The sequence below is a fragment of the Sinohyriopsis cumingii genome, chromosome 18 (assembly GCF_028554795.1).
Source record: "Sinohyriopsis cumingii isolate HCF-2022 chromosome 18, ASM2855479v2, whole genome shotgun sequence".
In the NCBI taxonomy this organism is placed as follows: Eukaryota; Metazoa; Mollusca; class Bivalvia; order Unionida; family Unionidae; genus Sinohyriopsis; species Sinohyriopsis cumingii.
The window spans coordinates 72,848,840-72,862,935 of NC_142978.1; the positions used below are offsets into that span (position 1 = coordinate 72,848,840).

Below are 14,096 nucleotides of genomic sequence, written 5' to 3' on the forward strand. Positions count from 1 at the left end.
GCTGCCTGGAATACTGACTGCTTGATTGACCAGTGTGACTGGTAGCCAAGTGTGCTGATGACGGAGTGTGTAAAAATATTGTATAGTTCTGTAACATGTAAATTTGAAATAGTGCATCCAAAATTAGAATTTTATTTAGCTGTGTTTAAGTTCACAAAAAGTACCTATATCGACCGACCGAAGCGATGAAGAGTGAAGGAGAACACATTTGAAGTAGAAATGATGTATTTTGGACAAGAGTCCTGCAGTGTTTTCGCCGTCTCTTTATAGTGAGTCACAGGTAAGTTTATGGCTTCTACAAAACAATGTATTGTTTGCCTCTGTGAGTAGACCTAGTTGTGTCCATCTATCTATCACAAATTGCTAAAGTTTCCAAACCCATTATTAAAATCCTTGATTTTAATATCGTGAGCAATTCTGATTTGTTTCGTGTTCGTAATATAATATTGAATCAATTGTGCAATACGATGAGCCTGTATTTAATATTTTCCACAATCACATTTAATTATCTGTTGATTTGCCTCTGTGAATAGACCTAGTTGTGTCCATCTATCACAAATTGTTAAAGTTTCCAAACGCATTATTACAATTCGTGATTTTAATATCGAGAGCAATATTGATTTATGTTTCGTGTTCGTAATATAATATTGAATCAATTGTGCAATACGATGAGCCTGTATTTAACATTTTCCACAATCACATTTAATTATCTGTTGATTTTGCTTTCAAATGTTTCATTTCCTCCAGTGTTGTAATATCAGTTTAAACACACCCTTCGCATCTCTGTTATCATTTGTGGATGACTTTTTATTGAGCCTTGATAGTGTGCATGGTAAACATTTTGTTAGGGAAAAACCATGATTTTACTGAGTAATTGTGTGAGTCACATGCACGAAACTCCGAAGCTTAAAGTTACATGCTCCTTTACAGCGATATGAATGTATTGTACTTTCTCCATTATTGTAATGATATCATATTTTCACTTGGTTCCCAATAGATAAATGATTCCTTATATAATTTCCATTTCATGAGGTCGTACTCCTTTCCGTTCATTCTTTTAGTCTTCATTTTCTGTTAAATATTCTTTTGAACTCTTGTTGATAGAATGTACCTTCTATATCTTCACCTTTTTAAGTAGATCAGTTTTTAAAAGACTAAATCACGTAAAATATTCTTTCTTGATATGAAATATGTAATCACTTAAGGAGGCAAAAACTGTTTTCATTACCTTTTATTTTGTAATTGTATTTGACCAGGTTTAAACTTAATGCAACAGTTGTCAGGCAAACAAATCGATAGATCCAAAGTTTTGAAATCTTTTCTTCTCTCTTCTTCCACGTTGGTTTCGATAGGATTAATTTCTATTGGTCTTCGATGTGAGTTATTGTATCCCTCAATATATCAAAGGAATTTTCCTCTTTAAAGATTTTTCTGTAAATGTCATGTATGTCAACTCCTTCTGTCTTTTCATTTTGTAATTTGCATTTAGAGACAATTTTTATAACTTTTTTTGTTGATGTTGTTTTTGTTAACTTGTTTGCATTTCACCATGGTCTGCCTGCCACTAATCTTTCGCGTGACTGACACATATTCTTCGGCAGGATATTTATTTATCGTTTGCTTGTGTAATATGCAGATGTACGGATTATTTAACTAGTCTCTTAATTCGGAATATTTTATTTTATTTTCATCGCGGTTGGTTTACTCCCACAACAGATTTTGTATAAGTAACTGGATTTTAAATTTCATTTCAGACATTAGGGATAAACCATTTAATGGGGTAGAGGTTAATGAGAACAAATTTAGATTCCTAAATACATTTCTCCAGTGAAACGGTCAGGCCCTTAAAGAGAGTGTTATTAAACGCTCATTTAAACGATGAGTCTGCGTTTTACTAAAATCTGTTTACCAAGCCCTAAAACGCTATCCTTTTGATATCCGTTGTAACTTCGGTTATTTTAATTCAAAACCAAATGTTCCTATTACCTTGGGATTTGTGGAATGCGGTCGTAAATTACTGAGTAAATAACTGAATTTCAACATCCGTTTGCCCCCCGCCCACCCCACCCCCCGCAAGAAAAACCAAACACCTTTATAAAAATCACTGACAAGAATCTAATACCGCGTGCAATCTGAAGCACGATATAACGGAAATTCAAAAAACAAACACAAAAAAAACGAGTATAAAAGGGACAAACCATCAATTTGCGGGAGAATTAAATAGTCGGTCTGATACAGTCTACAAAGTAATTTTCATTGTAATTATTACACCGTCTTGACATTGTAAAATAATACTACAACTTAGTTGCATCCTGGAATGAAGGCATAAATAAGAAAACAAAAGTACACACCCTTCCACAAAATAGCAAACACTTTTATGTGCTGACGTCTTATAGCATAATAAAATGGCATATCGAATATCCAATCTAACACTTAACGTGTCGAAAAGGTACGTTATATACGTGTTGAAATCTGTTTCTTGCATTATCGGGCGACGGATACTATTACTACTACGTATTGTTATTATTATTATCAGTATTGGTAGTAGTAGTAGTGGTGGTGGTGGTAACAGTAATGGGCGCTCCCTGTATTCCACTTATAAATATGTTTTGGCATACATCGGTAAAACTTTATAACTGAGCACTACCTGTTTGCCTCACCTACCCACCCAAAATAATTCTGCAGGAGCCCGTGAAAGTGTCATATTCCATACTTAAATTATTAAGTACACTCATTTCTGTGACGTGCTGTATATATAGTCTTGTACGACATTCGGTTTCCGGCCGGGTCATACCAAGAACATAAAAATGGTACTAGCAGCTTCCTCGCTTGGCGCTCAGCATTAAGAGATTAGTGTTAAGACTAGTCGGCCTGGTGTCGATATAATGTAACTGGGTGGGACATCATGCTACATGTCTGCGGCACGATGCCCCTGTGCTAGACATTACTATAAGCTGTCACGCCACATACATCGAAGCGATATGATCGAAAAATTAAAGCTACTTTAAAAATCCAATATATACACACATTCGGTTTTCAAACATCATACAAATCAAGTGCGGCTGAGACATCAGAACCAGGTGTTTCCCTTTTAGTTTCTATAAATAGCAAAGGTACTCCTTTCTTGACGTCATATTATCTTGTGCGTTAGACCCGGAAACACAATATCATGGTTAATAGATAGTGTTACGCGAAATGAAAACGTACACAACAAGATATAGAGTCAGGACATGTTTTTAAATGTTCAGAAATTACTCTAACATTGCATCAAAACGATATGGATCTGTTAGAAAGGTTTAAAGCATTGTGGCAGGTAAGTTTTAAGGCAGATGTTCCAACTGAAATTCTGACGCGTCTGGAGACCTGTGTTGATGGCGACTCGACTAGCGTTGAAAAGTTGACTCGTGCTTATCAGGAAACGAAACAGTGTATTGAAAATTTGCACAATACACTTAATCAGGAAGAACTGGTCCAAAACTTTCTTCAGAACGCGCTCAAGGAAATTAATGTTCCTTTTTCAGTTTCGGTTAGTAACACAGACTATTTGTATGCCAAGGTAAACAAATCACACAAATCGAATCAACATACCGATTCATTTAAGCGTGACAGTCAAATCATAATCCCGTGCAGCAGTGAGTATGACGATATAGATGGTGCTTACTCAGAAATCCATTTTGATAAACAGGAGGAAAAAGTAGCACATACATCTGAAAGGAAAATTTGTTCAGGGAGGGGGTCAGTGAAAGATAAGGTTCGACAGTTTGAGCTAGTAGAAAAAGTTCAGTTATACAGTTCGTCATCGGATTCGTCAGGTGAGGATGAACAGGAAAAAAATCAACCAAAAGTTGTGAGTCGAAACCCACAGTCTCGACGATGGAGAAGACACATTAATTCTTATGAGGAAATAGCAGAAGTAAACCCATCTTTGAGTTTGAAAAAGCAGGACTCAAATGTGAGAGATGGTCAGAGCGTAGTAGGAAATAAAGATGGAAATCTTATCAAAACACAAGACATCAGCAAATTCCAGGGTGATGATGTTTTAAACCACAGATCATCTCAAACGAATTGCAGTTTAACCAAGCAATTTACCTCAGTAGCAGATAAATCAATTGACATTTATTCATCTCCATTGATAGCTCGTAGCTGCACACGATCAACAGATGTGAGAACAGCCATTCCAGAATTTAACTCTAAATCAAGAGAGGTATTAGATAGTAATTATAAAACAGACCAAAGGAAACTAACCACAAGTGTGGACAAGGTGGACAATGAGGATAGTTGGTATTCTGATGTCAAACATGTAAACAACAAGTTTTCTACATGGAATGGTAAAAAACAATTTGTCACAGCTGTTCAAGTAACAAATACTTCTCAGACGGATACTATGAAAAAGCAGCAAGGACCTAATGAAAGTAATGTTATTTTAGAGAGTGACTTGGATGATATAGACACTAAATACAATAATATGCACCTTTTCAGGAAATACAGTGGTGTGGAAGATAACTCGGTTGTTGGGAAGAGGTTTAAATCCCTGTCCAGTTCTGATGATGAAAAATCGTATAATACAGCTGGGACTATCAGTAGAGAAAATCTAAATTCCATACCTGTGAAACCTCCAGAGACATTAAGAAAACTGTCATCGCCTGTACGGAAGATAAAGCCACATCCATCTATACCTGATTATGAGAACTGGTCTTTAAATGCAGTTCTGACTCTGCCAGGGATCAGTTTAGCAGAACAGGAATTTCATCTTGATACAGGAAGTGAAGATGACTTAGATGATGGTCCTTTACTTGATAAATTTGAAACGGAATCAAAACATAGTACAGATTCAGGAGTGTCTGAGGATGGAATGAGTCGAGGCGAAAATGGGGAAAAGATAGAATCTTTAACTGACTCTAATCTACTAGAGGAGGGACAAACCAAGACCAATCATCGACTCTCAACTACATGTAAGTATACAACATACACTGAAGAAATTTATTAGTTGGTGGGGGGGCTGCATGTGCCCTTGACCCAATTGGAAAGATTTCAAATCATACAGAATTCTTTATTTAGTAGTTTAATTCTAGTACTTTTCTTCTTGTTGGTCTGTTTCTTAACAATATAATGGCCTGAGTTTGTACTGATACTTTAAATGTCCATGAAAAATTAAAGTTGCCCTGGGACCTGTAATAACAGACAGCATACCAGAGTTACTGTTTTTCCACTGACAGGTTGCATCATCAGTGTTAAGACTTTCAGGGCGAGAGTTTTCTAGCCCATCTAAAGTTCATTATTGGGTAAGTGAAATTTCATGTAAAAAGTAACCAAATTTACATAGGAAAAAGAAAAAATTTTGATAACATTTTCCCATTGTTTCTTTTGGTTGTATGGCTAGTAGGTCAAGATTGGAACTGTCACCCCAGGATTTTGTTATGAAGATCTGGGTAAGAATTTGTTCAGAATTGTATAATATACATATATTTTTAGGATGATTTGTGTGTAGTATACTTTGCAGGATCTATGTGCCTGAATTTTCTTTTTTTCCAATTCATCTATTCAACTATTTGCAGGTGTCTGATAAAAAAATTTAGGAAAAGAAATGACAAGATTATACAAAATAAGGCATGCAGCATACCAAATTAGATAAAATCAAGTGTACAGATTACCAAATTAGACAAAATCTGGTGTACAGATTACCCATGGGGTCAAAGTCAGTTGCATACTTTACTTAGATTAATTTTCTTACACTTAAAAAGGTGGAGTGTGGACCTCAAGGTTTTCTAGGTTTTGACCATGGGGCCATAACTGTGTTTCCCCAGAGCATGACCTGGGGGCCTTAATGTAACCTCAAATTTGTTGACACTTGGATTGGTATTCACACAGATCAATTCTCAGACATGGTGATCTGATAATTTGAGTTATTTAAAATTTATGCAAAATCACACCCCAAGGGATTGCTTCAGAATTCTGAAACTTATAAACACATCAACAACAGATCACACCAAATGATATCTCAAGGTTTGAAGACTGTTAAACTGTATAGAGGGAGTTGTGCAACATTACAAGCACACACATGCATGCACTGATCACGAGTATTACCAGTACCTAATCTCTGAGTTTTCTCCAAGAAGGACACGTACATGACAAGTATAATTAACTTAGTTTCATATTAGATGGAGCAACTGCAATGGCAAACTGTTACAAATTCCCATGCTTCTCAATTCATATTCCAGATCCCCTTCTATGTACTCCTGACACTAGTACTCAACTGCCCCCAGACAGTGAAAGTCAAAATCCATAACATTTATGAGTGTGTATTTGATCTGGATTTTTTAAGGTAGCTTTAACAATTTTTCTGTCATATTGCTACAATGTTTGCAGTGTGGCAGTTTATAGTGCACTGGGGCATTATGCCACAGACATGTAGCAGGATGCCCCACCCAGTCACATTATCATGATACCAGGCCAACCATACCTAACACTAACCTCTTAAAGTTGATCGCCAAGCGAGGTAGCCACTAGTACTATTTTTATAAGTCTTTGGTATGACTCGGCTAGGTTTCAGACCCATGACCTACCTCATCTGAGGCAGACACTTTAACTACTTCAGCCACTGGAAAGGTCGTGACATTATGATGTTCTTCAATTATAAAGTTTGGTCAAAAACTATATGAAAATGTCATTGTAACTGTTTTACAACTGTCCTTGGATCCCTCTCATGAATAGAATGGGCAGGAGTTGCAAATGGTTACCCCAAGGTCAATATAACTCAGATTTATGGATTTCCACCCATTTTAGGACATGTGGTAACAGACAGATAGATGAATGAACATACAAAGGCTGTATAATATTGCTTGCTATATCACAGTGTTAATAAGGTGTTTGTTGAAACTTTAATATTAATATATTTTAAAAGTTGCACATGGCAAAAGTAAAAATACCTTGGGCAGGGCAAAAGAAAGCATAAGAGGATGCTATATGGAGTATAAAAACTGGTTTCACAAAGACAGAAAAAGATTTTCACAAGCGACATATTTATGAAGTGTCCGCAGAGCTTTCCCGACTCTTGAACTTAAGGGAATACATTATAATGTTGTAGAGTTTGTAGCTGTATATTGCTTGTACTGGACAAGTAAGCAGTTCCATCAGTTAATAGGTGCAATCAATTACCTGCATGGGACACAAGTGACCTTAATGTGGCAGTGACCATTGGACATTACTACTAGATTAATTAAAGAACAAACACAGGTCAGGAATCTTTATTTTGATATACTTTAGATGCTTAGCCATGATGTGCACGCCAAGTATATGTGTATACATTTTAAATCTTGAAGAAACAGTAGGTGGCACATTTGATATAGAGAATATGATATGTACATGTATTCAGCCATTACAAGAGATACATGCTTATACACATTCACATACACACATATACATGTATCTTAAAGTTCAACCTGCAATCATGGACAAATGTAAGCTATGTAATCAGTTGTTAACCAAAGGCCCTTGCAATTGACAATCATGGACAAAAGTTAAATACACAATATAGATATATGGAACAATATGTATAATTAGTACACTGTATAATTGATATACCATGAGATGTATATGTTTTTCATTAAAAGGAAATGAGGTTTGCTGATTTTTTTCCTTTCAATGAAACAAAGAAAATTTCTAATAATAGAAAACAAACATGTTCTGAAATTAGAAAATATATGGAATATTAGAAATTAATGTTTAAATATTAGAAAATCAGCTTAATATATCAAATAATCATTTTCTAATACATTTGTAAAAAAAATATTTTCTTTTTAAGTATTAGAAAATGATTTTTATACACCTATAAGGCAGATCATAATACGAAGATATCCATTTGTCCATCTGTGTGTCTGTTCCCAATTTTGTTTCTGCACCATAACTTCTACTTTCAACTGACTTGGAAACAAGAGACCCAACTTTCAAGAATGTCTGGCGCACTTGGCAGCCCATATTGACACTTTTACACAGATAAAAGTCTAATTGCTTTAGTTGGGCTATGCTTACTCTCATGTCTTTGTCCTGATGGAATTAAAGCCAGATACAAGCAAATTGTCCTGATGGAATTAAAACCAGATACAAGCAAATTGTCCTGATGGAATTAGAGCCAGATACAAGCAAATTGTCCTGATGGAATTATAGCCAGATACAAGCAAATTGTCCTGATAGAATTATAGCAAGATACAAGCAAATTGTCCTGATGGAATTAAAGCCAGATACAAGCAAATTGTCCTGATGGAATTAAAGCCAGATACAAGCAAATTGTCCTGATGGAATTAAAGCCAGACATAAGCAAATTGTCCTGATAGAATTATAGCCAGACACAAGCAAATTGTCCTGATGGAATTATGGCCAGATACAAGGAAATTATCCTGATGGAATTAAAGCCAGACATAAGCAAATTATCCTGATCGAACTATAGCCAGATACAAGCAAATTGTCCTGATGGAACGAAAGCCAGATACAAGCAAATTGTCCTGATGGAATGAAAGCCAGATACAAGCAAATTGTCCAGATGGAATTAAAGCCAGATATAAGCAAATTGTCCTGATGGAATTAGATCCAGATACAAGCAAATTGTCCTGATGGAATTAAAGCCAGATACAAGCAGATGGACACGTTTTCAAGTTCCACTGACATAATTTCCTGTTGGTTGAAATGCAATGATAGCTGAGAAATGAAGAAGTTGATTGAAGTAGGGGTAAATTTCTTTAATGAAAGGAATAAAAGCACAATAAAACAGATACAAGTGATTAGATTGCTTCGTTTCCTTAAAGAAACATATTTCTTCATCATAAATGTATTCCTCTGCTACCATCGCATTTCAGCCAACTGAATGTATGTCAGTGGAATTTGAAAACACATACACTTGCTTGTGTCAGACTTTTTATTCCATCAGGAAAAAGACATCGGAGTAAGTCTGATCAAACTAAAGTAAATATACTTTAATTAATGTCCAGTGTTCCCCAAATCTTCACTCCTATGCTTCCACTGGGCACACTTTTTTTGTCCAGGGAATAGAAAATTCTGCCTGCCATTTTTCTTTAATGCACATCTGTCCATATCTATGTTGGCTCTAGCAATGTTGCAGAAGTGACAAAAACTTTAAGATGGCAGGTAATTTGCAATGTAGTGTCATGAACATCCAGTAGTGCAATGAATTTTCAAGGTTGAATCAATGACAAAAAAGATTAAAATTGCAGCTTGTAATTAATTATTATTAGTATTACAAGAAAAGCTATTTAAGAATATATGGGAATTATTATAATAAACACTGGTATCTCATCGGTGAGCACTAAAGTTAAATGAGACCAAGCTGCAGGATGGAAACATTCATATTACTGCACCTTTTAGGTGAACCAAATATTCTGACAGGTAATTGCCTGAGCACTTGACAAATGTTTATAACAATAAAATATAAACAGTCAACAATAAGATGATTGAGTGATGCAGACAAGAGTAAAGGTGTCAAAGCAAATAAGATATGCTATACTTTTTTACCACTACTAGTACATTAGGTTCTATCTATTCTTTTCATTGTCCCTTTGAAGTTGTGTGTCCGCCATATTTGAAGAGCCAATGGACACAACATCTTCTGCCCAGGTATGCTGGGTGGAACACTATCAGAACATGCTGAGGCAGAAACCTAACATCTATTATCAGATAATATACTCAGTATAGTTCAGTCATGGTGCAGACTATTTATTCTAGTCCCTGTGAGAAACAACAGCTGACTTGCTGACAAGCATTGTGATAACATGAATGCTTCGGGTGTTGCTTGTTTTTGTTTGTGATAATAAATGCCATTTGCTCAGTCCTAAATCGCATTTTTCTTTTTGAACATGTTGCCTCTGGGAAGCAACAACTGGCTGTTGTTTCATGAGTGCTTGAGGGATTGCTTGTTTTCGTTTGTGATAATAAATGCCATTGGCTGTATCCTGTATATGTATCCTGTTTTTCTGTTTGAACATGATGTACCCTCTGTTATCAGGATATGAATTTAAAGATATAGCATAACAATGTAATGTGTGAATTTCCTTAGTTTTTATTCACACATCAGCACTGGTGTAGCATAGTCCAAACTATTATTCGGTTTACTGTGTTGTAAACACTTATGTCAGACATTCCATTTGAAATTGCTAAAGGATCGATCACTGCGAATATGTAACCCTTTGGTGAAAATGTGATCTTTAACCACATCAGACATTACAATTTAATTATGCTTCATGTGGATTCATTTTCCACTTCACAACCCAATGTAATTATCCTTCATATGGATCCATTTTCCACATTGCAACATAATTAATGGGCTGGTATGAAGTCAAGTATGTAGGTACATAGTTAACACTATATAAAATCTGTGATTTTAATATTCAGCCAATTAAACCAGTCTGTGAGCATGATATTAAATGCAGTAGATGTACTATTATGGATTGATCATTTATGTTTGTGCTTTCACAGAATTATGAACCAAAAATAGGTAGAGTTAACTACTGTTTGGTTAGGTATATATATTTTGGGTTCATACTTCATGAACATATCAGATTAAATTGTTCAATCCTTGTAATTTGATTTTACATCAAATAAAAACAAAATAATGAAAATTCCCTTAAAAAGTATGTTAAATAGACCATCTTCCTTTGACTAGCTGTTCATGAATACAGGTAAAAGAGCAGTCATCAGTAATTTGCCCACAACCACAACAAGATGGTGACCAGTTCCCTGGCAACATGGCACAAACTGACCATTGGTCTTTAGCTCATTATATGAGCAGTGTCTATTGCAATAACTGATGGAACTAATTCAGGTCCCTTTCTAAACCTATTAAAACATATTAAAAATTCAAAAACTTTAAATTACTGAATGCTGTCCGAGTTATGATCAAACCTATTTCATCATGATAGACCCATCTTTGATTACAGTTTCTGTGTGGGGAAAATTGTGGCATTATGATGATCAACATGTTTTGAAACATACATTTTCAATTCTGCATCTAACAAATCAGGTGCTGATTTTGGTAACGAGTCTTTAAGAGGAGTTAAATTCCATTAATAGTACATTATCTCTATTTCTTTTCAGTTATAAATAGGACAAGCTATTAAAAGATTCAGTTTCCAAAACTTTAACTTTCCCTTATCAACTAATCAGCCCTCCAAGCCATGCATACTCTGTTTTTGGTTTTTAGGTTCACCCACTTTTAGGTTGGTTCCTGTTTATTTATATAATTAGAATCATGAGTCCTATATGATCTTTATTTACTTGACATATTTTTAAATACAGTAGATTGCATACGTGTACCATGTGCATATTTTTGCTTGTCAAAGATTGCAATGGTGAATAATATATTAAATTGGAAGTCCATGTACACGACATCAGTAATGGTGTATTTAAGGCAACATTTAAGTATTTGAACTTCATTTCAGAAAATCAAAAATATTTCTTAAAAATCTGTCTAGTCAGTAAATAAATACGCATTCTCCTCTGAACTATAAGCCTATAGCTACAAGTACCCCAAGTAAAATCCATGGTGGAGAAATATGGCACATATGATTAAACTGTAGTATTAATTTCATTTTTTTTTTTTAAATTTATTTTACCTTAATTCCTGGTGTAGTTACAGTTTTGGGGTTATTTCAAAGATAAATACATTTATGGTCAACATTGAGTGCTTATTCAACACAGTTTAATGTAATTCTTTAAATTTTAACAGGGTGAATGTAGTTATTTGCTTTTCACATAATGTAATGTACATGGATAACCTTAGTTATAAAATTAAAAATCCTCACACCATTCACTCAAATCTTTCAGAATATTTTGTTGTATAATTGCAGCCTTTTACTCTGAAAGTAAATGTTTATGTAGGTATATATCCAGAATCTATTCTAGAACTTAAATTTTGGGGTCTGGGGTGGGGGCAACTCCGCACCACTACCTTAATTTGAGAAAAAGGAGAATTTTCCAAATATTGGGGAGATTTCATTAAATAAACAAGGTAGGGCTTGCAAAAATGATAAAAGTGCACTCTTGATGCCATTTAATTTTTGATACATCATACCATAGTCGATAGCTCAGTTGTAATTCATCAGACGCTCATGGGTTCAGATCTGGCCAGGCCAACCAAGGTCAACAGCCTATGTGTGTCCTTGAGACATGGAAATAGCTTATAATTCCTTGGCATGATATAGTCAATAATGTGTTAAATAGGCTGTTAACTCCCCCTCCCCCATAAAAAGTCATTGTGTAGCATTTTACATTTATGGTTGAGGAGACATTTCTTGCTGCTTCCTAATATTGTTGCTCTTTTCATTTAGCATACCATTTATACTTGCTTACAAACAAAATAGACCCTGATTTGCAGGTGCATTATGCTATGGCAGATCGGGATCTTGGTTGTTTCAGTTTAACTTGACTTATAAGCAAGTATATAAGGTAACTTGACAAAATCTAATTCATCACCAAAAAAAGTTTTAAAATACATTTCTAGGTTCATAAGGCTTCGTAAAATGGCAACATATGCTTCTTTAAATGATGAGCTCATTTCATCACAACCACTGGAGAGTTTATTCTGTATATTTAGTATTTTCAGTTGTTAGTGTGCTTCATTTTAGGTAAAGCATCATCACCATAATCTTGCGGGAAGTCGCAGGTTTGAACCCAGGCCGAGTCATACCAAAGACTTATACGTGTATATAAAAAAAATGGAACAGCTGCCTCGCTAGGTGCTCAGCATTAAGAGCTTAGGGTTAGGACCAGACAGCCTGGTGTCAGGATAATGTGACTGATTGGGACATGTTGCTACATGTCTGCGGCACTATAAAAATACCACAGTCCAGACATCATAGCGACATGACTGAAAAATTGTTAAAGCTAGGTTTAAATTTCAAATCACACACACACACACACACACACCATAGCCATGATGTTGAGGTCTTCATCTGTGTTTATTTGAATACATAAGGTAGGAAACCATCAGTCAACTAGTACTGCATATGGACACTTAGAAGTTGAGTCCATCTGCAAGCAGCACAGACCCAGATCTGCCACCACATAACACACCAGCAGATCTGAGTCTGTGCAGTCTTTTAGGTGCAATCTGTAGAACCCCCATTGATTGGCACAGTATGTGAAGGCAGATCTGGGTCTGTGTGGTTTTCAGTTGGACCCAATTTATAAGCTAGTATATGGTATTTCCAAAACAGTCAGTGATCTTGTCATCTTTAGCTGAGTGAGATGAGTTGCAGATTTATAACAAGTGTCTGCCTTGAGTCATGGCACTGACTGTAGCCATGTACATGGTGGCAAATGCTCTTTGGATCATGGTGGATGACATACTTTCTAATAACTTTTATTGAGAGTACTCATGTTTTACTAGCATCATTTATTTGCTAAAGCAACTAATTATCCATGCTAAGTAAAGTTGCATGTGCTTATTTTTGTACAAAAGTTGGTGTATACAAGCATTAAAAAGTGTTGATGTAATTTTCTCATTACTGCATTCAAATTCTGAGTTTTGCAGTCTGGTTGTCATTTTTTATTTATAAATGCCAATTGTTAATTGCAAATAAGACCATTTTTACTTGGAATATAGAGCACTGTGAAATTATATCTGTTAACTGAAGAGTCTTCACTGTTTTGAAATCAGTACATCCCATCCTGCCATCCCAGGCAATAATGTGTCCATGTATACTGATAACCAGCTTAATAAAGTCTACGAATAAAATCAAAACAATTTGCCTTGGATAAAATCATGGTTAATTTTGTTGAATTAAGAAATCTTAGATTTTTTTAAAAACAAAAATATGATGACCACCATCTGATAAGAGGAAGATGTAAATTCATTCTCTTGGATAAAACCAACACCCACATATGTTAACTAAATCTTTTGATTCTGCAGAAATGCCATGAATTTTTGATAGTCCACTTTCGAAATCTCAATTTTCTTCTGTCTGAATTTTTTGCCAGAGATGATAAAGAAATTGGACCAGTATAATCCTCTAAAACTGAATTGAATCCATACATGTATTATACAATGAAACTTGTTTTTTTTTTTTTTAAATCCATTACATTTTGATTGA

The 14,096-nt window shown here is 35.1% G+C and overlaps 1 protein-coding gene across 2 annotated transcripts in view; it reads left to right on the forward strand.

Annotated features, from left to right (window-relative positions):
• Window positions 1-3,136: 3,136 nt before the first annotated feature.
• Window positions 3,137-14,096, forward strand: part of LOC149776968 (active breakpoint cluster region-related protein-like) — a 144,582-nt gene continuing 133,622 nt past the window's right edge. For both annotated transcript variants that reach the window (XM_089941686.1, XM_089941687.1), the window contains exon 1: window positions 3,137-4,952. In XM_089941686.1, coding sequence (XP_089797812.1) covers window positions 3,278-4,952 — 1,675 coding nt within the window. In that variant the 5' untranslated portion in view covers window positions 3,137-3,277. The remainder of the gene's footprint in view (window positions 4,953-14,096) is intronic.